Source organism: Acanthochromis polyacanthus, chromosome 23 (genome assembly GCF_021347895.1).
Source record: "Acanthochromis polyacanthus isolate Apoly-LR-REF ecotype Palm Island chromosome 23, KAUST_Apoly_ChrSc, whole genome shotgun sequence".
Classification (NCBI taxonomy): domain Eukaryota; kingdom Metazoa; phylum Chordata; class Actinopteri; family Pomacentridae; genus Acanthochromis; species Acanthochromis polyacanthus.
In genome coordinates, this window is record NC_067135.1 from 22637257 (window position 1) to 22664618 (window position 27362).

At 42.4% G+C, this 27362-nt stretch overlaps 2 protein-coding genes across 2 annotated transcripts in view; both read right to left on the reverse strand.

Moving 5' to 3' along the window:
- rps4x (ribosomal protein S4 X-linked) overlaps nucleotides 1-27362 on the reverse strand; it is a 163279-nt gene that overhangs the window by 56694 nt on the left and 79223 nt on the right. The window lies entirely within an intron of this gene.
- Nucleotides 1-27362, reverse strand: part of hdac8 (histone deacetylase 8) — a 57077-nt gene that overhangs the window by 17080 nt on the left and 12635 nt on the right. The window contains exon 10 of the mRNA XM_022200978.2: nucleotides 414-519. Coding sequence (XP_022056670.1) covers nucleotides 414-519 — 106 coding nt within the window. The remainder of the gene's footprint in view (nucleotides 1-413; nucleotides 520-27362) is intronic.

The window sequence follows — 27362 nt, forward strand, 5'->3', positions numbered from 1 at the left end:
TTCACCCTGCCGGAGGGTTTCTCCTGGGAGCTGCGGGCTGTCAACGCTGAGACCAAACGGCTTGGCTTTAGGCTCAACCACAAGGCTGCACAGACACAGTCACGGATGTACATGCAAACATTAAGGCACATATAGAGAGAAAAGGATGCAAAAAGAAAACACAAGACTCCGGCTGAGTGGGTGTGGATGACAGATACATACTGTGCACACAAAAGGAAGTTCAGAGCAACGGAGAGGAAACAAAGACGAACCTTCATCCCACACAGAGATGTATAGAAACAGACACATGAAACCGCAACATGAAAAGAGCTGAGCGCAGACAAAAGGGCTTCAGGTGAGCCAGGGTTCAGCAGGACGACACACACCTGTTTACACACAAACACCTGTGCATCACACACAGCACACACACACACCTTTGATGGTGCTGATGACCTGGTCCAGGTGTTTGGAGTCATTGCGGTCTGGTCTACAGCTCGGGCTGATCTCCAGCGAGTAGTCTGGTCCGTATTCTGTGAAAAACTAACACAAACAGAGATCACGTCACAACTTTTGGTTTTTTTTAGACCGACGCGTCTTTTGCTTTCATCCATCACATCTGCACACAGTCACTGCAGCACGGCGCCAAAGTACACTCTCTCCTTTTTAAAGAATGCGCCAGCTTTACTGGAAAAATTTCGGGCTGCGTTTGGACTTTGAAGAGCTGAACTGAGAGACTGAGTGGAGATGAGTATTTACACAGGCTTTCAGGGATCAATCCTTCAAAGAAAAAGCTGGCATGGATTCTAAACAGTGGTAACAATAAAAAAAAAAAGGAATCTGAGCAGTGTTTTATCTTTTTCTACTCTTTGTGGTTGCTTTTGCTTTTATAGGTCATACCTGCAATATTTTGCATTTTATACACTACCAGGCAAAGTCTGGATACACCTTCTCATTTAATTGTTTTTCTTTATTTTCATGACTATTTACGTTGTAGATTCCCACTGAAGGCATCAAAACTATGAATGAACACATATGGGAAAATGTAGTAAACCAAAAAGTGTGAAAAGAGTCAAAACATGTTTTATATTTTAGATTATTCAAAATATCCACCCTTTGCTTTGATTGCTGCTTTGGACACTCTTGGCATTCTCTGGATGAGCTTCATGAGGTAGTCACCTGAAATGTTTCTCCAACAGTCCTGAAGGAGTTCCCAGAGATGCTGAGCACTTGTTGGCCCTGTTGCCTTCACTCTGTGGTTCATCTCACCCCAAACCATCTGGATTGGGTTTAGGTCAGGTGACTGTGGAGGCCTGGGGGGTGGGGGTGGGGGTGGGGGGCTCGTAAGAGATTGTCTGGTGGCCGAGCTTTGGGGTCCCGTGGGGCTCGGTCGGGCACAGCCCGAAGAAGTAACATGGAGCCACCGCCCAGTGGGCCCACCACCTACAGGACAGGAAGTCGGGGTCGGGTGCTATGTTCACCGGGCAGTAGGCAGGAGCGGGCGCCCCTGGTGGCGAAGACTAGCTCTGGGGATGTGGAACGTCACCTCACTGGCGGGGAAGGAACCGCCCGGGGATTACATAGTTCTCCTGGGAGACTTCAACGCTCTCGTGGGCAACAATGGAGAAACCCGGAGGGGGGTGATTGGGAGGAACGGCCTGCCCGATCTCAACCCGAGTGATGTTTTGTTATTGGACTTCTGTACTAGTCATAGATTGCCCATAACAAACACCATGTTCGACCATAAAGTTGCTCACAAGTGTACTTGGTACCAGAGCACCTTAGGCCAAAGGTCGATGATCGACTTTGTAGTCGTATCGTCAGACCTGCGGCCGTATGTTTTGGACACTCGGGTGAAGAGAGCTGCAGAGCTGTCAATTGATCACCACCTGGTGGTGAGTTGGATCCGATGGCGGGGAAGACTGCCGGACAGACCTGGTAAACCCAAACGTGTAGTGCGGGTGAACTGGGAACGTCTGGCGGAGGACCCTGTCCGTAGGATTTTCAACTCCCACCTCCAAAAAAGTTTCTCCTGCATCCTGGGGGAGGTTGGGGACATGGATTCTGAGTGGTCCACATTCAAAGCCTCCATTGCAGAAGCAGCTGCTAGGAGCTGTGGTCTGAAGGTCACTGGTGTCTGTTGCGGTGGCAATCCAAAGACCCACTGGTTCACACCAGCGGTGAGGGAGGCCATCAGGCTGAAAAAGGAGACTTTTCAAGCCTGGTTGGCTCGGGGGTCTCCCGAAACAGCTGACAGGTTGGCCAAAAGGGCAGCAGCTGCGGCGGTTGTGGAAGCTAAAACTCGGGTGTGGGAGGACTTTGGGGAGGCTATGGAGAAAGACTTTCGGTTGGCCTTGGGGAAGTTTTCGTAAACCGTTCGATGCCTCAGGAAAGGGAGGCAGGGCTTCACTCAGGCTGTGTACAGTCGGGGTGGAGAACTGTTGACCCGTACTGGTCATATCGTCGAGCGGTGGAAAGAGCACTTCGAGGAACTCCTGAACCCGGTAAACACATCCTCTATGGAGGAGGCAGAGCCTGAAGACTCGGGGGTATCTTCGTCCATATCCGTGGCAGAGGTCGCCGAGGTAGTTAAGAAGCTCCTTGGTGGCAAGGCGCCAGGTGTGGACGAGATTCGCCCTGAGATACTGAAGGCTCTGGACATTGTCGGACTGTCTTGGTTGACACGTCTATACAATGTCGCGTGGGCATCGGGTACAGTACCTGGCCGGGGTGGTGGTCCCTATTTTCAAAAAGTTGGACCGGAGAGTGTGTGCCAAGTACCGTGGTATCACACTTCTCAGCCTCCCCGGGAAAGTTTACTCTAGGGTGCTGGAAGGGAGGATCCGACCGATAGTCGAACCTCGGATTCAGGAGGAGCAATGCGGATTCCGTCCCGGTCGTGGAACAGCGGACCAGCTCTTTACCCTTGCGGAGGCTGCTGAGGGGGTCATGGGAGTATGACCTGCCAGTCTACATGTGTTTTGTGGATCTGGAGAAGGCCTCTGACTGTGTCCCCCTAGCGGCTTTGTGGGGGGCACTGCGGGAGTATGGGGTCCTGGGCTCATTGCTACGAGCTGTGCGGTCCCTGTACGACCAAAGTGAAAGCTGTGTCCGCATACTCGGCACTAAGTCAGACACGTTTCCAGTGGGTGTTGGACTCCGCCAGGGCTGCCCCTTGTCTCCAATCCTGTTTGTGGTTTTCATGGACAGGATTTTAAAGGCGCAGTCGTGGTGGGGAGGGTTTTCGGTTTGGGAGCCTCAGGATCGCATCTCTGCTTTTTGCGGATGATGTAGTTTTGTTGGCGTCCGCAGACCGTGACCTCCAGCACGCACTGGAGCGGTTTGCAGCCGAGTGTGAAGCGGCAGGGATGCGGATCAGCACCTCCAAGTCCGAGGCCATGGTTCTCTGCCGGAAACCGGTGGATTGCTCCCTCCGGGTTGGGGGGGGAGTTGCTTCCCCAAGCGAAGGAGTTTAAGTATCTTGGGATCTTGTTCATGAGTAATGGGAAAATGGAGCGGGAGATGGACAGGCGGATTGGTGCAGCGGCAGCAGTAATGCGGGCGTTGCACCGAACCGTCGTGGTGAAGAGGGAGCTGAGCCGTAAAGCGAAGCTCTCAATTTACCAGTCCATCTACGTTCCAATCCTCACCTATGATCATGAGCTTTGGGTAGTGACTGAAAGATCAAGATTGCGGATACAAGCGGCCAAAATGAGCTTCCTCCGTAGGGTGGCTGGACTCAGCCTTAGAGATAGGGTGAGGAGCTCAGACATCCGGAGGGAGCTCGGAGTAGAGCCGCTGCTCCTTCGCATCAAAAGGAGCCAGTTGAGGTGGTTTGGCCATTTGATTCGGATGCCTCCAGGGAGACTTCCTTTGGAGGTTTTCCGAGCACGTCCATCTGGGAGGAGACCCCGGGGTAGACCCAGAACTCGCTGGAGGGATTATATATCCTGCCTGGCCTGGGAACGCCTCGGGATCCCCCAGGAAGGGCTGGAAAGCGTCACTGGGGGGAGGGACGTCTGGAACGATCTGCTTCGCCTGCTGCCTCCACGACCCGGCCCCGGATAAGCGGAAGAATATGGATGGATGGATGGACTGTGGAGGCCAGGTCATCTGACCTAAGCAGCACTCCATCACTCTCCTTCTTGGTCAAATAGTCCTTCCACATCCTGGAGGTGTGCTTGAGGTCATTGTCCAGTGGAAAAATAAATGATGGTCCAACTAAATGCAAGCTGGATGGGATAGAATGGGATGGGATGGATTGGCATGTTGCTGCAGGAAGCTGTGGTAGCCATGCTGGTTCAGTGTGTCTTCAGTTTTGAATAAATCCCCAACAGTGTCACCTGCAAAGCACCCCGACACCATCACACCTCCTCCTCCATTCTTCACACTGGGACCCACACATGCAGAGACCATCCATTCACCTTCTCTGCATCGCACAAAGACGCGGCAGGCAGAACCAAATATATCAAATTTGGACTGATCAGACCAAAGCACAGATTTCCTTTAGTCTAATGTCCATTCCTTGTGTTTCTTGGCCCAAATAAATCCTCTCTGCTTGTTGCTTTTCCTTAGTAGTGGTTTCTTAGCAGCTATTTAACCATAAACGCCTCATTGGCGCAGTCTCCTCTGAACTGTTGATGTAGAGATGTGTCTGCTACTAGAACTCTGTGTGGCATTTATCTGGGCTCTAATCTGAGGCGCTATTAAATTGCAATTTATGAGGCTGGTGACTTGGATGAACTTCTCCTCAGCAGCAGAGGAGACTCTTGGTCTTCTTTTCCTAGGGCGGTCCTCATGTGAGCCAGTTTCATCGTAGTGCTTGATAGGTTTTGCAACTGCACTTGGAGATACGTTCAAAGTTCTTGCACTTTTCTATACTGACTGACCTTCAGTTCCTAAAGCAAGAATGGACAGTCATTTCTCTTTATTTCGCTGATTGGCTCGTGCCATAATATGGATTTTAACAATTATCAAATATGGCTGTCCACTGAGCACCAACCTGACTTCTGCACAACACAGCTGATGGTCTCAACCCCATTAAGAAAGCAAGAAATAACACAAATGAACCTTGACGAGGCACACCTGTGAAGTGAAAACCATTTCAGGTGACTACTTCATGAAACTCATCCAGAGAATGCCAAGAGTGTGCAAAACTGTAATCAAAGCAACAGGTGGCTATTTTGTTCAGAGAATCTAAAATATAAAACATGTTTTGACTTACTTTACACTTTTTTTTGTTTGCTACATATTTCCATGTGTGTTCATTCAGTTTTGATGCCTTCAGTGAGAATCTATAACGTAAAAGGTATGAAAATAAAGAAAAAACATTAAATGAGAAGGTGTGTCCAAACCTTTGACTGGTAGTGTACAGGTAAAATAGCAGCAGTGTCAATATTAGAGGAGTTACCAGCAGCACTAATTGTAGATACCTCCACCTTTTTGGATGAAATAGGAAGAAAAGTGAAGTAAAAATCATAATCATGATTATTTTGGTCAATGCTGAGACAACATGATTAATCACTGACTTTGGAAACATCAAAACTTGTCTCTCTCATAAATATGTCAAATAATAATTTTTTAAAAAGATCTATGAAATATGACAGTATTTGTTGTTTTGGTTCTAATCCTCAACTCTTCCTACATCACAGAGGGATTAATTTGGTTTCACTACTTTGTTTACACCACATGCAGTTTTAGGTTTAGTCATCTTGTATTTGAGTTACCACAAAAATAAAGTGTTGAGGATTCATTCATTGGTGAACTTGGAAAATATCAATATATATATTTTGGATGGTAAAATTGCATTTGGAGACCCGCAGTGACAGTTTAAGGTGGGCTTCCAATGAGAGCAGTCAGAGTAAGGGATGGCGGCAGCACTTTCTTCATTGCGTCCCCCATATAGGCGGTAGCAGCGATTACTTCAGAAGGAAAAACTGCTGATCTTTTATTAACATTTGGCTCAGGAGCTCCCCAAAGTCTTGGACAGTCTGTTTTCTCCAGTACAGATGTTTGTTGGTGTATTCGTGTCCACCTAACTACTCCTTCTCCCTGTAGTTGTATATTGTGTTCCTCAAACTGAATTATTTAGTTTTTTGCTTGTAGCTTAAATATTTGTGGCAAATTTGGTTGTGCATTTGACTGTTCTAAACATGGATATTGAACATTCTTTGGTCTCTAAGTTTCTTAAAGGTTTGTATCAGAACAATCAGTTTGCAAATAACATTTGGTTGATTTGGCAGAACATTTAGCCTGAAATGGTACCAACAAATGTTCCATTAAGGGGCAAACTTGTAGAGTTTGTGCATGGTTAAGTGGCTCCAACAGTTTTAGATTCTTATTTTGAACAGAATACGTATGTACCTGGAAATGGAAAAAAGAAAAAAGAAAAATGGAGATAAAGCCTACAAAAAAACTGAGATAAATCAGATCTGCAAGGGGTTTGGAATCGTGTTTTCCCCAAGCATTCTGACTTAGAAGTGTTCAGTCATGACCTTTATATCACTGGCTCCTCACCCAAGCACATAAACCAACTGCTGTATAACTCTTGCAACAACATGTCAACAGTTTAGAGTAAAACTATATGAGCTAAATAGCATTCTAGCAGCTCAAGCAGATGGGATTGTGTTTAGTTTTGCATTTTTTTGGTCATTAAAGTTACAATTTTGATGTCGTGACATGAAAAGTCAGCAGCTCAACAACACAGTCTCTCCTGAGGGTAACCAGAATGTCTGCACCTAATTACATGACAATCCTTTTAATAGTCGTTGAGACATTTTGCATTAAACCACAAATGTGAACATCATGGTGGTGCAACAGGAAGAGTCGGGGGAATCATTAAAGTCATTAGAACTCATCCTCTGGGCTCCATCTGTGCAGAGTTTTGTGGCGATCCGTCCAGAGTAACGTGGTGGATTGATTAACGGACTGACATCGTCTTTCCCCAGAGCAGAAAAACAGCTTAGCAGTTTCAAACTGGACACATGTTATTTGTATTTTCTGAACCCAGTGTGTTGTCTGGTAGTTACATTAACACAAATAAATGTATGAGGCAGTCCAGTCCGGTTTGTGCACAGAAAGAAAACGTAATGCAGAATGCAGAAGAGGAACCACAAATCAGTCAGACCTCTGCTAAGACAGCCTGGACCTCACCAACAAGAAGAGAAAAAAAAAGAAAGCTGGAGATGATTTCAGCAAATACCAAAGGCTCTGCAGCCAACACACAGAAAAAAAACAGAAACAGGTGGAAACCCGGACAGAGGGTTCAACCAGGAGTTAAAACCGGAGCACGTCAGTTGAAGAAAATGTATTTCCAGGGAATTTGCGAGGCCGAGACTCAGTGCCATGAGACTAAAACAAACTCTGAGGCCAGACCTGACCACAAGTGCGTCAGTCAGTTTGCAGCGACTGTTGTGAAAGCCTTGGACTCCGAAGATTCAGCAGAACAGGCCGAGCGAGCCATGGTGACTGAAGCCTAAAACAAAAGAACAAGTCTCATAGAAAACGGAGCGGGATTAAAGAGCCCATATTACATTTTTTGGGTTTTTTCCACTTCCTTTAGTGTGGTGTGTAGCTGCTTTTTTGTGCATGTAAAAAGGTTATTCTCTCCTACAGAAACACTAAGACTGAAGTCCAGTTTTTTCTTCTGCTATTCATCTACATGCCTGCTTACCGTGCAACTAAGAATGAGCAGCTTCCTTGTAGTTGTTTCCTCACTAGAGCTGTATCTTCTTCTTTTCCTTTCAGCTTTTCCCTTCAGGGGTCGCCACAGCGAATCAATTGCCTCCATCTAACCCTGTCTTCTTGATCCTCTTCTCTCACACCAACTACCTTCATGTCATTTTTAACCACATCCATAAACCTCCTCTTTGGTCTTCCTCTAGGCCTCCTGCTTGGCAGTGGGAAACTCAGCATCCTTCTACCAATATATTCACTCTCTCTCCTCTGGACATGTCCGAACCATCTCAGTCTGGCCTCTCTGACTTTAGCTCCAAAGCCTCTAACATGTGCTGTCCCTCTGATGTACTCATTCCTGATCCTATCCATCCTGGTCACTCCCAAAGAGAACTTCAGCATCTTCAGTTCTGCTACCTCCAGCTCTGCCTCCTGTCTTTGCCTCAGGGACACTGTCTCCAGACCAAACAACATGGCTGGTCTCACCACAGTTTTGTAAACCTTTCGTTTCATTTTAGCCGAAACTCTTCTATCACAAATCATACTTGGCACTTTTCTCCAGCCGTTCCAGCGTGCCTGTACTTGCTTTTTCACCTCCTTTCCACACTCTCCATTGCTCTGGACTATTGACCCTAAGTACTTAAAATCTTGGGTCCCTCTCATTCACACACATATACTCTGTCTTGCTGCGGCTAACCTTCATTCCTCTCCTGTCCAGGACAAACCTCCATGCCTCTAGCTTCTCCTCCACCTGTTCCCTGCTCTCACTACAGATCACAATGTCATCCGCAAACATCATAGTCCATGGAGACTCCTGTCTAACCTCGTCTGTCATCCTGCCCATCACCATAGCAAACAAGAAGGGGCTCAGAGCTGATCCCTGATGTAGTCCCACCTCCACCTTGAACTCCTCTGTCACACCTACAGCACACCTCAACACTGTCTTACAGTCCTCATACATGTCCTGCACCACTCTAACATACTTCTCTGCCACTCCAGACTTCCTCATACAAAAACACAGTTCCTCTCTGGGCACCCTGTCATAAGCTTTCTCCAGATCTACAAAGACACAATGCAGTTCCTTTTGACGTTCTTTGTACTTCTCTATCAACATCCTCAAAGCAAATATTGCATCTGTTGTACTCTATCTTGGCATGAAACCATACTGCTGCTCACAGATGTTCACCTCTGCCCTTAGTCTAGTTTCAACTACTCTTTCCCATAGCTTCATCATGTGGCTCATCAGCTTTATTCCTCTGTAGTTATCACAACTCTGCACAGTCAGAAACTCTACTGCTACCTCGCCGAGACACTTCCATACCTCCACAGGTATATCATCAGGACCAAGTGCCTTTCCACTCTTCATCCTCTTCAATGCCCTCCTCACTTCATCCTTACTAATCTTTGCTACTTCCTGGTCCACAACAGTCACCTCTTCTACTCTTCGTTCTCTCTCATTTTCCTCATTCATCAACTCTTCAAAGTACTCTTTCCATCTTCCCATCACACTATTGGCACCTGTCAACACACTTCCATCCTTATCCTTTATCACCCTAACCTGCTGCATGTCCTTCCCATCTCTGTCTCTCTGCCTTGCCAACCTGTACAGATCAGTCTCTCCCTCCTTACTGTCCAACCTAGCATACAAGTCATCGTAAGCCCCTTGTTTGGCCTTTGCCACCTCTACTTTCACCTTACGCTGCACCTTCCTGTACTCCTGTCTACTCTCGTCAGTCCTCTCAGTGTCCCACTTCTTCTTAGATAACTTCTTTCTCTGGATCCACTCCTGCACCTCCTCATTCCAAGTCTCCTTATCTCCTTTCCTTCCAGATGACACACCAAGTACTCTCCAACCTGTCTCCCTGATCACATTTGCTGTAGTTGTCCAGACATCTGGAAGCACCTCCTGACCATCCAAAGCCTGTCTCAACTCTTTCCTGAAAATCATACAACACTCTTCCTTTTTCAGCTTCCACCATTTGGTCCTCTGCTCTGCCTTTGCCCTCTTCATCTTCTTCACCACCAGGGTCATCCTACACACCACCATCCTACGCTGTCTGGCTACACTCTCACCTACCACTACTTTGCAGTCACTGATCTCCTTCAGATTACACCGTCTAAACGAGATGTAGTCTACCTGTGTGCTCCTACCTCCACTCTTATAGGTCACCCTATGTTCCTGCCTCTTCTGGAAGAAAGTATTCACTACAGCCATTTCCATCCTTTTTGCAAAGTCAACCACCATCTGTCCTTCTGCGTTCCTCTCCTGGATACCAAACCTGCCCATGACCTCCTCATCATTTCTGTTTCCTGCACCAACATGTCCGTTGAAGTCTGCACCACTGACAATTCTCTCACTTCTAGGGATGCTCTGCATCACTTCATCAAGGTCCAACCAGAATTTCTGCTTCTCCTCCACCTCACATCCTACCTGTGGAGCATACCCACTAACAACACTGAACATCACACCTTCGATTTCTAGCTTCAGGCTCATCACTCGATCTGACACTCTTTTTACCTCCAGGACATTCCTAACAAACTCCTCCTTCAGGATAACTCCTACTCCATTTCTCTTCCTATCTACACCATGATAGAACATCTTGAACCCTGCTCCTAGACTTCTAGCTTTACTACCTTTCCACCTGGTCTCCTGGACACACAGTATGTCCACCTGCCTCCTCTGCATCATGTCAACCAGCTCTCTACCTTTTCCTGTCATAGTTCCAACATTCAAAGTCCCTACTCTCAGTCCTAGACTCTTGGTGTTCCTCTTCTCTCTCTTCCTACAAGCACACCTTCCTCCCCTCCTTCTTCGACCAACAGTCGTCCATTTTCCACCAGCACCCTGTAGGTCGACAGCACTGATGGTGGTCATTGTTAACCCGGGCCTCGACCGATCCGGTATGGAAGTCATACATTTGATTCGCATGTTTGATTTGGCCAAAGTTTTACGTCAGATGCCCTTCCTGACACAACCCTCTGTATTTATCCGGGCTTGGAACCGGCACAATAAGACACTGGCTTGTGTCCCCTTGCGGCTACATTCCTCACTAGAACTGTATCTACTGAAGCGAAATCCCTGCGCTCATCGATGTGACGTTACAGTACATAACCTGAAGAGGAATCCAGTAAAACTGAATGTTTCAGAAGAAGAAATATGTTTTTTAACATTAAAGCATGCAAACATATTTTTGTAGACCCCAAAAAACAAACTATAAATGTGCATTATATGAGCCATGTTGGCTTGGTTTTTACTCTTAGGGAATAAAAAGTCATAAAAAGACTATTATGTGTGTATAATGTCGGTAAATGGTGAAAAAAATGTTTCAAAACTCAGGAATGTTACATTTATGGTGGTTGTGTTCACATGCATACCAGTTTGGATGGAGGATATGGCTTTTACATGGTAAATCTTAGGATTTTTATTACAGAGAGTTCTTTAACCAGAGAGCTGTGATGTTTACAACACAAACCTGCAATTTAATCTGATATTTCTGCAACTGTTAGTCTGACTTTAACCTAATCTGGTCATCAAGAATGAGGCCAATTTAGTTCATCCACTGTCAGCAACAGGAGCCAAGAGTGACAGGAAATATCAAAGATGCCCTTGACTGTGACTGGTGACTGACTGTCACTTTCCCCATTTCGGACAAGGAAGTGGTGGATGAAGGTACATGTCTGTGAAAAAGTATTCGCCTCCCGACAGAAATCTTCTATTTTTGATCTAAACTTCAAGCACTAATGGTTTATGCAGCAAGACAAAGACCCAAAGATCACAAGCAAGCCCACCTCTGAGTGGCTCAAAGAGAACTAAATCAAGGTTCTGGAGTCAAAGTGTGTACTTCAATTCAGATGCTGTGACAAAACCTTGATGGGCAGTTCATGTTGAAAAACCATTGAATGTGGCCAAATTAAAACTATTGTAGAGGAGAGTGGACCAGAATTCCTCCATGGTGATGTAAAAGACTGATCACAAACTGGGACAAACATTTAACTGCAGTTGTTGCTGCCACGGAACCGACCAGTTATTAAGTTCAGGGGAGTAATTACTTTTTCACAGGGCCGATATAGGTTTGCGGGATAGCTCCTTCTAATATTCAATAAATATTATTTTGATAATCTGGAACATTTAAGTGTGAGAAATATGCGAAAACAGAAGATTTCTGTAGGGGGGGGCAAATACTTTTTCACAGCACTGAACACAGCCGTGACTGGTTGGATAAACCTCATGATGGCATCTTTCACGGACACATCGAAACCGTTCATAAAACCACAGGAAACAACAGTATGGTCACCAGTTCTGGTAATGAGATGAGAGTGGCTATAGTGCTGTATGAACTGGACAGCTGTGGGGAATGTTGCTTGTTTCACATTTCTGTTCGTAATTTGGCTGAAGCTGCAGCTGCACAGGTAGTTGGCTATGGTGTCCATTTCTTTGTGAGTCTTCTGACCAGCTAGCTAGCTTCTCAAACCCAAGGAAACCCGGATTCTAACACCAGAATACGATGTTTGCACGTGCTAATACAAAAAGCAAGTGAATGTTTGGTATTTTTGACACGAATCTACCGTTTAGAAATGTTTTTACCACTTCTTGTTGGTCTCTCATCCTGTAATGATTTCTACACTGATGCAACGGCCATTTCAAAGACAGAAATGTCTTGTTTTGAGCTGAAACTCTTTAGTGGATTAGATGGACGTCATTAGAGAAGACTTCAGAAGGTCTTTTGGCAACACACACACACACAATTACACACAAGGCCGAAGTGAGCCAACATGCAGCAGGAGTACACTTTTGTTTATTTGAAGACAAAGACTGCTCTGTCTTTGTTTAACAGGCCCGACCGAGTCAAACTGAGGGGATTCATACTGGTGTGTGCAGTAAATGCAGACGAGTATGTACATGTATGTGCGTTTTTAGTGTGATTATTTGTGGATATCTGCTCGTGTGTGTGGTGTGAGAGCATGCATACAAAAGCTAAAGCCCCGTCTCAAAGTGTCTGTTTCCAATTAGCCCCGATGAGTTTCTGTCTTACCTCCGGTCTCAACATGAGAGCGGTTACTTAACACACACATACACTGTATTCCCATGAACCCATTGCTCCGTCTCCTGCTGTCCAGCAACACACAAAAACACACACAGACACACAAACCACACACTCAGTCTCCTGCTGGCTGCTTGTTTGGTTTGGACGACCGTGGAGAGGTCGAGAAAATGGAGAGAAAAAGTGAGGACGCTGCTAAGGTATCACAATAAAATGTTCCGATATTCCTAATAGTGAGGAAAAGACAGCTTGAAAAGAGCTCGTTAGAGAGAAAAGGAGGTGAAAAGATAGACTTCCACCAGTGACACTGCACATCTACGTCACCTGGGCAAGGTCAGGAGACAGAAAATACCCACTGACTGGCTCCGGTGTCTCTGGCTGAGACACTCTGGGAGATAAATAGGAAAAGGTCTCTGGATATTTACTGTAGTCCTTAACATGGACCTTCTGCTCATAACTCACTGTCTCTCTGAGCTTGTTTGCATGAGAAATACTAATTTTGGTCAAGAGAACGTGTGTTTATCTATGTGTCTATTCTGTGTATACATATATCTGAGTACTAGTTAAAAACTTTTTTGCTGCTTCGTACAAAAAGAAAGTTGGACAGTTTTCACATTCGAACGCAGTTGACCTAACAGAAGAAAAATTACTCTGATGTAAGAAGCTTTTTCTTCATTTAAAAGACAGTTTGTTGACTCACAGGCTCCACATTTGCAGAGCAGAATGGTACAGAAACCAACACAACATCAGCTAAATGGCAATATTTCAGCCACAGAAAGGATGAGGTTGAATGAAAACAGTTGACGCATGAGGCGACACCGTCTGGTCGTTTGATAAGCAGAAGCACAAGCTGATTTTTCTGAAGCTAGTATCCCAAAATGTATGAAAAATGCAAGGAGCAAGCTGAAATAAAGCCGTCACATGTGGAATACTTTGCAGCTACAGCAGATCTGTGGAGCCAGACAATGGAGCTCAATGTAAGACTGATTACCCACTTAGGAAATGAGAAAAGTCGCATGTTTCCTGGATGATTGTGGAAGTAAGAAAATCGCAACCGGCATGAGAAAAGCTGCTTTGAGCCTTAATTTTATGGGTGTATGCAAGATTCAAGAGATTCAAGATCTCTTTAATGTCATTTCCCTGTCACGTTCCTCACCAGTGCAAGCACTTCAAGCTAATAAATAAGAAAAATATTCAGATAAATGCAAACAGTGACAACTAAAAGTATGTAGTGGATGTTTAAGAATAATAGCAGGATAAAAAGGTGCATGTACTGTACATGATGGAGATACCAATAGAATAATGAATGTCGTCAATGTCAACAAATGGACCAGGCTGCATCTTTCAGTTGGTAAGTTTTTATCTTTATGAGTTTGTGTAGATTCACAATCATCCAGGGGATGGGGATCAAAAGAACTTCAGCAGAAATTAATTGAATTTCATTCTTTGGTTCTTGAGGATGTTTCATGCTTCATCCAAGAGCCTTCGTCGGTTCTGAACCAAACCAAAGAAAGAGAAACTAGCAAGATGGGTCCCACTATTTTCCATTTGAACAATATGCTGGAAAAACCTCTCAGTCCCCTTAAAAACCCTGAAAAGCAGCAGGACTATGCTGATACTGAAAGAAAATAAGGCGGCAGCATAGCATTATGTATTATTAGGAGTAGCCTCTGCTCAAACCAGGATTTTATGAAGTGTTGTGAGTTCTGCACATAAGTCAGCACAAAATATACAAATTAAACATAAAGCCTGCAACATTTAAATGTAGGAGTAATCCAATGACAGACCTACACTACAGGCCAAAAGTTTGGAAGCAACTTCAAGTTTCTGTTCACGTCTTTGTTTAAAACCAGCATGAATTCTATGCATTCCGGGATGTATACAGTGGTTGATCAGACTTTGCTTTCGTTGATATGCACCATTTTCATCAATATACCTTACCTAGGTATACACTGAAGTTACCAGACAGTTTCTGAATAAATGCTAACAAAAGAGAAGAAGGGCTTAGCTTTAGGGTTGAGCAGATTTGCAAGAGTCACAACTTCAGTACAAAAGTAAAAAACAAATTAGAGTTTGCATTATTCATTTTAGCTCTTTGGCTTGGAGAGTTTGCAGACAAAAATCCCAATAAATCTTTAGAGTACAGATTTAAAAAAAAAAAAGCTTAATTAAAGTAAAACTGTATTATGATGAGTGACGCTTTATATAATAATTATGTCTATTTTGTTGCACCAATGAAACGATCATTTTTTCGTACAATCATTTGATCTTGCTTCCAGACTTTTGGCCTGTAGTGTACCTAGATTTGGTATTTTATTAATTTATTAAAGAACAACTGATCATATTAATGCGTAATAACTTCCTGTTCAGCACTGGTCTTTTCCACTATTTATGTCTTTTGACTGCAATAACAGAACTACAGGTTCATTAACCTCCATGCCATCCCGGTCAATTCATCATATCATAACTGTACTTGTCCATATGTAAACCTACCTCTGTCATAATGTACATATGCATGTGTAGATTCATCATACGAGACTTTTTCTATTATTGCATCTTTATTTTTTAACCTTATTGTACTTTTTGCAATTCTTGTGCTTCTTTTTCTTTATCTGTATCCAGCTGCTGCACCATGTAAATTTTCCCGGTGAGGAATCAATAGAGTTTAATTTATCTTTCAGATTTACTCCTATGGTTTTCCTGTGCATTTGTTCTGCTGTGGCATTAATTTTGGTCGTAAATTTAACTTTGAAAGTACAACCCTGTGGCAGCATTTATGATATATGTAAGGTCCATACTTGTCAGGTACATACACAAGCTTGTGTGCGTGATATATGTGCATGCTGTGAGAAAGTTTGTGGGTTGTTAGCATGCAGCAGCCCATCTGTGGATAGCAGCGTGTGTGTGTCAGAGCATGTTTGTTTTCACAGCGATCAGCAGGATCTGCAGCCATGAAGGATGCCGAGCTGCACAGCGGAGAGGAAAACGTCTCAGGGAAAACAAATGGACTCCGTCTGCTATCGAAGGCGCTATCTAATAAATGTTTTCAACAAGGGAAAGAAAAATGTCTGAATCAGGGTCACATTGCGCACGTACGCTGCTCTGTCTCTGCACTCTGCTTCACCCACCCCACCTTTTCATCAATCCGTCTTTTTTAGCCTCATCTGACAGTTTTCCTTTTAAGGCGCGGCACACCACAAATACTACTACGAAACACTGGGAGACTCTGGATATCAGATCATGCTGTTTTGATGCAGTGATACGTTTTCTGTGGTAATTCTTCTCCTTAGTGTTATATACTATAAATGTGTGCACAATGCATCCAGTGTCACCCAGTGCATGTTGTGCAATCCATCGAAAATGCATTAAAATAAGTTGTTATGGCCTCGTGGGTGAAAGCACAGTGATGTGGTTTTATTGTCTGCTCAGTTGTAACTACAAGTACTAAACAAAAAAAGTATTCAGAGAGCACAGTACTCCGCCAAGGCAGCTCAGTCGCTGAATGATTTCCGAAACTTGAAAAAATTTGTGGGAGAAATCATGGCATCATAGAACGTGTCCATTTAATATTGATGTACCCCCTAACAAAATGACTTTGCACTGAGCACAGGCGTGTGGTATGTATGTGTGCATTATGTACAAATATCGAATCACATGACCTAAATATGTAGCGGAATTGATGGGACTCAGAAACACCTCCATAGTTTAATCAATTGTTCTTTGTATCATTTTCAAAGAATAAGTCTCGACAAGTGTGCAGCGGTGGATCTGTAGTAGGATCACAATCATGTGATCGTCAGCAGGCAGCTGATGCAGTGTTCACTTGTTGTCATAGTTACAGTGACGCTGTGCCACTATATCACAATGATACAGAAATCTTTATCAAATCCGTAGATCCAGACTATAAGCTGCATCACTGCCAAAATCTAATCACTTGATCTTTGTGTCATTTCTGACCTTCCTGAAAAAACAAACAGACAAACCAACGCTGATCGTCACATAACTCCGCTGAGGCTCCATCTCCTTGGCAAAATCCAAAGTTCAAGTATTATAAATATGTGGACAGTCAGTTTGCAAAAACATCTTACTTGATGGGAAAATAAGTGCAGACAGTGCAATAGACTGAAGCTATTTTTCTGTCTTTTTAATACTTCTTCCTTAGCGTATCAATTTTTTTTTTGATCGTTACATTTATTAGGTCTTTTGACCAATATCAGACTAGATTTTATATTTACTTACTAACCCTGTAATCTTGTTGTCTAAATAAGTTTTCGTAAGAACTGTAAGTTTCATTTACCAAGACAAATTCCTTGTGTGTGCAAGCTCACTTTTGTACTGTCTGTCTGAATAACTTTAAATCACTGTGCCTTGAAATGTGTAAATACTGTATAATGAAATTTTGGTTCTCATTTCGCATTTCTATAGATGTTGAAATGTTTTTTTTTTACAGTTTTAAAGTTTATAGCACTGTTTTAAAGTGTATAGTATTGTAGAGCATGCCTTTTATAGTATATACTAACCTTTAATGTAAATGTTAATCTTGTTACTAACCTGTCTCTTTGTTCCACGTAAGCTGCTGAATACTTGAATTTCCGTGAGGATTAATAAAGTCTCTATCTATCCATCTATCTTTCTCTGGCTCTGAAAATGAGGACATGAGTGATGATCCATTTTCTACGATCGAGTCTGTCCGAGCTATCCTTACAAAAAAACACAACAATAACAAAAAAATCTGCCAAAATTGCACCATTCATCAGAGTTAAAAACTGTAAAAGCAGAAAAAATCGTCAGGTTTTTAACTTTCTGACAGTTTTTGAATGAATCATATGTGACAGGTGGTTCGGACGGGAATATTACCCAAATATGAACTTGAAATCATTAAATTTGATCAAAATTGCTGCAGTTTGAAGGTCTCTACAGATTCTACAATAAAATACATAAAAATCTGCACTTCTTGGTGCAACTGTGAGGCCTTTAGTGATTCAGCTTTGACTAAAAGTCACATTAAGTTAAAAAAATGAGGGACTTCAGCTGCACTGCAGGCAGTGATAGATGGAAACTATTTAAAAATGCAAGTAGTAAAATATGTACAATATGTAAAGCCCCTGTAAATGTTGTGCAAGTTGATTCCAGGATTTAATACGATTAATGACATTAAAACTCTGTTAAACTGCACAAGACAACATTTCTGAGTTCTCCCTCCTTCCATAATAAAATCAAAAGACACTAATCAGCTTCTTCGGGCACATTTTCTGTGTCATTTCGTAAACAGACAGATTTCCCCGGGTCGCACACACTGTATCGCCCGCCGATGTTTCCGGTGATTGACTCTGGGAGCAGATACGTCCCCCCTGACGGCAGCAAGGGGCAGGACAGGAAGTGGCTGCAGACAGGAAAAGAGGAAGTAGGAAGTAGAGAGGCGGGACGCTTCCCCCCACTGCCAATCTGGGAGCAGAGACGTCCTCCCTTCCTGTGCGGCTCTGAGACGGACACACATTTGTATTTACTTCTGTTCCTCCCAGCAGAGACGAAGGGAATTCGAGTTAGCCGTTGAGCAATTCTGATAAAAATTTGGCTGCGTCTTATCAGCTCGTACCGTGCCAGCAATTTAAAGAGGAAAACAAATACTAATAATGTTTCTCTTGGTACCAATTTTGAGGTTTGCTGGTCCAGACATTCAGAAAATTCTTGAAATGTCATAAAAGCAGAGAAACAAAGCCAGGCTCTCTTATTTTAGAATTATAGGCCACATGGGGAAAAGGAGTTGCACAACTGATCTGGTTTAGTTTTGTTCATTCTTCACAAAATACAACCATTCTTTTGCAAGTTTGTAAAGCCATCGGCATGGCTCAGTGGGTAGAGTGGCCATCTTGTAACTGCTCCTTATGGGTCATGGTTAGCGCCTTGCATGGCAGCTTTCACCATCAGTGTGTGAATGTGATGTATAATGTAAAGCGCTTTGGATATCATTTCAGCTATAGTAAAGCACGGTATAAACACAGGCCATTTTTACAATAACATATTTACAGAAGTTTTCATCAATTGTGCCTTGTATCATTTCTGATGGATAAGTCCCAATAAGTCGGCAATGGTGGATTTGTAGTTGAATCGCAATCATGTGATCAGCAGCAGGCAGCTGACGCAGTGTTCATTTGTTGTTAGAGTTACAGAGACGCCATGCTGCCATCTAACAATGATACAGTAATCTTTAACAAATCCATGGATCCAGACTATAAGCCTTCATCACTGCCAAAATCTAATCACTTGGTCTTTGTGTCATTTCTGACCTTCCCTGAACATTTCATCCAAATCTGTTAGTCTGTTTTTGAGTAATGTTGCTAATAGACAAACAGACGGATGGACAAACGTACGCCGATCGTCAGATAACTCCACTGCGTTCCTTGGCAGAGTAATTAAACGTGTTTAATCTAGAAAATGAAGCCTTTTGGAGCTGAAATCATGTTAAGTAGCCTTTTAATAATTAATTTGAGGGTGTTAATGGCATTTCTTCAAATGGTAATCCAATGTCCCATCCACTTTAGCAAATTTATTTACCTGCAGCTTCTAATATGGTTCATTTATTAGAGGTATAAGTTAATTTATGAATCAAATATTCACAATAACAGAATTTGAAGCTGCTTAAAGTTTGTCCAAAACTTGAGACAAAAGACTACCTGTGGGCAAGTCTCTGCCAAATAAAACAGAGATAAAATGAGAGTCCTGGAGTTTACAAATCAAGTGAATCGTGGTGCCACAGTTGCAGCTCTATGGACGGAGACAGGAAAGAGAAGGCAGCGGTACAATATGTGACAAAGGATATGAGCTGGATTCACACTCTGCATGTCAGTCTGCCTGTTTGCCTGTTGAAGGAGCAGCAGGAAGTTTGGATCTGTGGTTTGTTTTTCAATCAGAGCAGTGAGCCTGAGAGGGACTCAGCTGCTGGGAAATGACCGAGAACAGAATTAGGCAGCAGAATGGGTTTGGGTGGAACAGAGACAGAGAGAAAGGTAGATTCCCACTGCTCTGATTGGACACAAACACAAAGCTGGACCAGCCAAAGTAGTCTGAGAGGACGCAAAATGGGAGAAAACTAAAATAGGCTTTCAAAAATATGCAAATATTCTACTGTTTAGCATAACGCCAGGAATATTAGCTGTGAAATGCGACTATTTTAGCATTTTAACATTTTAACAACATAGAACATTTTAGCTTTAAACAATTTAATAGTTAGTTCTTTAACAAATTTACTTTTATCATAAAAGGCCATTAAAATTTAGTACGTTACGATCAGTATGTTAGCTCTTTGTTAGTTTCTTGGCTTGTAAAATGGACGCTCATGAACATACACGGCTAAAGACAACATTAAAATGAATGATAAATCCATTCTGGACACTATTAATGTGGTAAATGACTATTCTAGCCTGAAACAGCTGATTCTTAATGGAATACCTACATAGCAGCAACCATTTCCAGGAACCATCACTCCTGTGTTCTAATGCTACATTGTGTTAGCTAATGATGTTGAAAGACTCATTGATGATTAGAAAACCCTTGTGCAATTATGTTAGAACATGAATAAAAGTGTGAGTATTCATGGAAAACATGAAATTGTCTGGGTGACCATAACTTTTGAACGGTAGTGCAATAATGGATGCATTGCTAGCATGGAAAATACTTGCACTTATGTAGTTGCTTTTCTACCTTAGTGGTACTTTGTTTTCTGGTTTATGTATTATTATTTAATTAATTAATTTGCTTATTGTTATTTATTCTGTTCATTTTTATTTCATTAAATTTATTTTTTTGTTATTTTTTTTTTGAAATTCACACACCAATGTTGAACGAGTCACCTGCCATCCAGAGAACTTTTGGGTTTGTTGTCTCACATCATCTCACATCATTTGTTGTGACACATCATCACGTGGAAGGTTCGGAGATTGAACTGCAAACCCTGCTTTAACTACTCAAATATGAGGTAATGCAAAAAGCTTTGTATAAATTATTCCACTAAATGACATCTGTTACTTGGGGAAAAAAGATCCAAAACTAGTCTGTCTGTGATATGCAATACCTGGAACATTAGGACATTAAAATGAGGATTTTGCATTTTTGCATGCTCATATTTGGGATGTAATATTTGCAATGCACAAAAGTTGAGGATGCAATGATTAAAATGTTTTTAATTTAGTATCATTAGCTCACAGCTAAAGTGGCATTTTTAAAGATTATTTTCTTTAAAATAAATTTTAAATTTACAAAAAGCTAACAAATGTACCAAGAGTTGAGACAAAAGATGCAAAAAAAAAGTCCTTCTATGATATCCAATATTTGGAATTTTAGGACATCAAGATGTGAGCAGTTAGCATTTTTACATATTAGCATTTGGGCCACATTATTTAATTACTTGGTCACCAAAGTAGTTGGAGCAGAATTCTGAAGTAAAATTTAATTCAACTAAATTTCAAATTCACAAAAAGCTCTGTTTTGAGGCTCAATTGTAGAAATGGGTTGAATTTTATCCAAAAGCAAGCAGCAGATTTGGGGCAATATACACGATGTAAACACAAGCTTGTATGACATTAGCTTAACATCTTTTTTTCCAAGCCACAGATGCCATTTGGTGGAATTATTTAGCATAGTATTTCAAACCTCTTAATCTCTCAGCAATGCAAAACAAACATCCTTTTTTTGTTGTTTTATATGGGACAATCACAGGAACAATAGATTCTGATGTGGTTTAACAACATCTTTCTCATCATAACATGCTACCAGCAGAGCATAGCATCAAATTGAACTTTATTTTAACAGTCAGAACTAGGGATGGGAATTTCGACTAATTTCCAAACCGACTAGTCGCCAATTTTATTTGCGACTAGTCGGTTCGGAAAACTTGCAATTTAACCCTTTAAGCGCCAAAGTCGCAATATTGCGACAAGCAACATTGCTGAACATAATAAGCCATAGCTTCAAATATAATGCCTCGTGTGCCTCATGTACTGTACACCATGAGATGGCGGACATCTGGAACTTCAATCTGAGCATCAGTTGTGGGCGTGTTTTCATTCAAAGTTTTGGAGTTTACAGAGTTTGAAAACTGAGGAGACAAGACTTGCCGTCGGAGCGTATCAGAGCGCAAGACGGCACATTTTAGAGTGAGAAAACTCACCGTACCGAGGGGTCTGGTCAATGCTGACAAAGTACTTTGTCAAGTAATGGCTTACTCATATTCTGAAGAGGAATATTCACCCTCTGATGAAGATGTTCAGTCGTCCACTGAGACAGAAAGTGCCGCTGCGTCTGTGCGTAACAGCAGCGGGTCGGTGCGCCATGACAGTCCACAAGCAGCACATACTGGAGCTGATGCTTTGCTTCGGGGTGGCAGGAGGGGACGTGGTGGGTGTAGCTGGAGTGTTCAAAACACCGCTAATGAAGAGGGGGATAGCGGGGGTTGAAAAAAACGCGGAAATGGCAGCAGATGCGGGAGAAAATGCACTGATAATAACGATGACGGCTGGGTTTGCTTGACAGATGAGGAAGAGTTTCACAAGTGGATCACACATTTTGATAAGCCTGTTGGGTATCGTTGAGAGAGCGATCAAAGGAACCATAACTGATTTAATGAGCCATTCGCAGTTTCACTGTACCGGCCATGTGTACTTAGACTTGCATGGCTTAATCTTTGAGACAATCATATACTACTGGCAGGATCAACCAGGTAGCCCAGACGGGACGAGCGTGCGGCGCACACCCAAGCGTAGAGCTGCATGGCGGCGCCCGGTCGGGACCAGGGGCCGCGAAGCGTGGCTGTGCCGGGGGGGGGAACAAGGTGCATGATGTTTAATGCAGCGTTTAACCGACTAGTAAAATACTAAACGTTTAATAAATGAGTTGGCGGTTAAACAATTAAACGACGAGTCGCGCACATCCCTAATCAGAACAATTAGTTTCTTCCTCAAAAGACTAAAAATGTCATAAAGACAATCTGTGCCTGTCCAATCAGAAACATTGGCTAACCTTCGACCTGCGTGGCTATTCATAGTTGCCCCATATTGTTGCCCTCCGATTCACACAGAGATTTGCTCTGTTGCCGTAACACAATGAGGGTCAATGAGGATCAGCTAACTGCTAACGCACAATACAAGTCAGCAGCGAGGGTTAATGACGTCCAACCTGGCGGCCCGACTCCCTTTCACTTGTGTTTTCATAAGATATCAGAGCATAATAAGTGTGACAGAAGTGGAGTCATTGTGCGGTTTTATCTGCAGCGCAATATTTTGTCTGGTAATCAGTGAATATTACAGCACTATTGTTGGTCGGCTCTGACTAATGTTTGTGTTCCTTAGGCTACTATTTTTAATTATTTCATGCAGCTCCACTCATCCTCTGGGGCACTGAGGAAAACACAAGGTTGGATTTCATTGAAAATAAACGGTTTCAAACTAAAAAAATTGCCTGAAAGCCTGTGTAGAGGGTTCAGGTTTCTAAAAATTCTGATTAATCTCAATAGAACCTGCAAAAGCACCCTTTAAGGAAGATAAGGTTTGTTATGTTTGTTGCTGTTTGTCTATGAGTAATAAGGACACTGTCTGTTCCACATTAGATCCAGAAACATTTAGAGAGACTTCTGATCAGCCACTTTGGATAGTTATTCATCAAGCAAACAGACAAATTTAATCTAACTCCACTTCATCAGATGTGATAATTTACTGTATTTCTCAGGTGCATCTTTTGGGTTTAAACTGATATTCTGACCTGAGAATCAGTTTAAAGGTCATTTTGGGCCCTGGAAATGTCTGATTAGCATTTTAGATTCAATAATTCAAGGATTTTTTTTTGCAGTCTGTCAAGTGCAAAGGTGTTCAGTGAAGCTGGGATATACTCTGCAGATAGAACAGAGTTTGGTAACTCGTTCTAGCACCAGGGAACCACAGAGGAGAAGAGTCAGGATAGCAACTGGACCTGTTGTGGTGGCTGTATGAGGCACCTTTTGTTGGCCGAGCGAAGTGATCAGGAGGGAGTGTAGACCTGAATGATAGAGTTCAGGTAGGAGGGAGCTGTTTTATTGTAGTTTTGAATGAAAGTGTCAGAGTTTTGAATTTTATGCGGGCAGTAACTAGAAGCTAGTGAAGCAATCTGAACAGTGGCGTGGCATGAGTTGTTATTGGCTGGTTGAAAACCATAAGTGCTGCTGCTACATTTTGGATCATCTGCAGAAGTTTGACCGTGGATGTGGGAAGACCTACCAGTAAGGAGCTGCAGTAGTTGATGCGTGATATCATGAGAGTCTGTACCAGGAGTTGAGCTGCATGTTCAGACAGGAAAGGTCTGATCTTCCTTATGCTTTACGGGACAAACCGACATGACCGAGCAACATAGGTCATGTGAGCCTTGAAGGATAGTTGGTCATTGATCATGACACCCAAATTTCTGGCTGACTTTGTGGGCTTGAGTTGGGTTGATTCAAGCTGGATGTTGATTTCTTGTTGAATAAAGGGACTGGTTGGGATGAGAAGGAGCTCAGTCTTGGAGAGGTTGAGTTGAAGGTCGTGTTTTTTCATCCATGCTGAGGTTTCTGGCATGATGAGATCTAGGCAGAGACAGTGTGGTCGTCCAAGGGTAACGACAGGAAGAGCTGGGTATCATCAGCAAAGCAATGATATGAGAAACCCTGGGAGTGGAACATTGCATTGTGTATATTGAGAAGAGGAGGGGACCTAGCACTGACACTTGACGAACCCCTGTGGATAGACTGTGCAGCTCAGACACTTCTCTCCTCCAAGATACTCTGAAATATCTTCCTGAGAGGTAGGACATGAACCAGCGGAGGGCTGATCCTGAAATGCCAAGCTCAGTGAGTGTGGAGAGGAGGATTTAGTGGTAAACAGTGTCAAAAGCAGCTGACAGATTTAACAGCAATAGGGCTGAAGACTGTCCAGCAGCTGTAACAGAACGCAGTGATTCTGAAACGAATAGGAGTGCAGGGGCTACAGCAGCAGAAGACCACACCGGGTGCCACTCTTGTCAGCTAAGAACAGGAAACTGAGGCTACAATTCCCACAGGCTCACCAAATTTGGACAACAGAAGACTGGAAAAATGCTGCCTGGTCTGATGAGTCTCCATTTCAGCTGCGACAATCAGATGGTCAGAATTTGGTATAAACAACATAAAAAGCATGGATCCATCTTGCCTTGAATCAATGGTTCAGGCTGCTGGTGATGGTGTAATGGTGTGGGGGATATTTTATTGACACGCCTTGGGCCCCTTAGTTCCAACAGAGCATTGTTTAAACACCACAGCATACCTGAGTATTGTTGCTAACCATGACCATCCCTTTATGTCCACAGTGGACCATCTTCTGATGGCTACTTCCAGCAGGATAAGCTCAAATCATCTCAAACTGGTTTCTTGAACATGGCAGTGAGGTCACTGTACTCCAATGGCCTTCACACTCACCAGATCTCAATCCAATAAAACCTTTGGGATGTGGTAGAACAGGAGATTGGCAAATCTGAAGCAACTGTGTGATGCTATCATGTCAATATGGACCAAAGTCTCTGAGGAATCTTTCCAACACCTTGCTGAAAGAATGCCATGAAGAATTAAGGCAGTTCTGAAGGCAAAGGGGTCCAAGCTTTTACTAGCAAGGTGTACAGATGACTCAAGAAGGGAATTTAGTTTTCTGTGTTCAGCTGAATGTAGAACTTAATTTGATCTGAAGGGTTTCATACCATATTACCGTACAAAGTGACTATTCTTGTTTTAAAAGCTTCGTAGTCACAGAAGTTTACTGGACAGTTAATACACTTTGACCTTCTTGAAGTAGAGATTTGAGCCGATAAAACCTAAAAGTGTCTGTATTCGTATATTTAGGACGCATTTGAGTCAGCAGCTGTTCAGTCTGCATTGGAGGCAACTTATCACACAATGAAGCACATGAAAACGCTATAAAACAGGCCAGTGCATTATCCGACTGCAATGAATGTGAGTATTCATGTGGTTTTGTCCACGGTGGAGTGGCGGGGTTGAGACGCTCACACTGACACAGAGGGGGGCACAAAGGTAGGTTTTGTTCGTCCACGTCGGTGGAACTTCAGCTCTGCTTGGTCATCGTGGATAAATGCCCCTCTTATCGGGCCAGAGAAACACACACTAACACACAGTAAAGTTGTGTAGCTGGACGACTTTAGTAGAAAATGACATTAAAAATATCCTAAGAACATATAAGTGCTTTAAAAATGAAGCTCGGAAAAGTCATAAGGAGGCTGAGACGGCTTTGAATGAGATCGAAAATGTGTGTGTTCGTGTGTGTGTGTTTGGTGTGTGTGCGTCCTCGTCTTCATCATCTACACGGCAGCTGCCTGCACTGATAGTGGCTTTGTTTTCAGTGAGAGCTCCTTAATGAGGTCAAAGGCTATGTAGGGCCACTGGACGCTGAAGAGGAGAAACAAGAGGTACCTTCATCTCAGTCCCAACACACACACATGTACACACACACACGTACACACACACACACGTACACACACACACACACACACACACACACACACACACACACACACACACTCAGGCAGTCACAGCTATTCATTACATTCGACCAAGACAAGGTCCAAAAATCAGAAAGAGGCTCTTTGTGTTTGTGTTGAGTGTCAAGCAGGACAGAGAGGACGGCTCGATTTGATTTAGCGTAATGAAGAAACGTCTTTTACTAAAATAAACTTCATTTTTCATCCCGTCACTAACTTGTGTATGCTCACATTTGGGGTCAGTAGGTGTGTTTTGCATCCTCACTTTAACCTAATTAACAAGATCAGGCTGCATGTTGGGTTTGATAAGTGTGTAGATTCACTTATCACTGGAAGAAAGTAATTATTCACATGCAGTGTTTGATTATATTTAACCTATAGGTTCAGATCCCTCATATCTAAAAAAAACAAATCTATATACAAATAAAAACTGCTAAAAATTTATATAAAAACTAACAAAAACCTCTAGAAAAACTAATGGAAACCTGTACAAAAACTGCTAAAAAAACTTTATAAAAACTAATGAAAACTTGTATAAAAACTGCTAAAAAATGATAGAAAAACTAATGAAAACATGCATAAAAACTGTTTATATGTGTGTGTATATATATATATATATAAGCTGCTTAAAACTTATGAAGAAAGTGATGAAAAAAAACCTATGTAAAGACTAATCAAAAACCTAAAAAGCAAGAAAAAAAACAAAACAAAAACTAATAGAAACCTACATAAAAATTACTAAAAATCTATATAAAAACTACTAATAATCTATATAAAAGCCAACACAAATCTATAAAAAAATTATAAAAACCAACATAAAAACTGCTAAAACCAATGTTATAAGAACTAACAAAAACAAAAAAACCTTTAATAAAAACCTATATAAAAATTGATAAAATCCCAATACTAATAAAAACCTATTCATAGGTTATAACATAGAAAAACTGCAAAAAACCCATATAAACATTTATTTAAAAAAATATATATAAAGAATGATAAAAACCTATATAAAACTGGTTAAAACCTATATAAAAATTGATTTAAAAAACATGTATACAGACTGATGGAAACCTATCTAAAAACTGATTTAAAAAAACGTATAAATGGATCATAGCTGGCTTATTCTTACCTAAAACACTAAATATA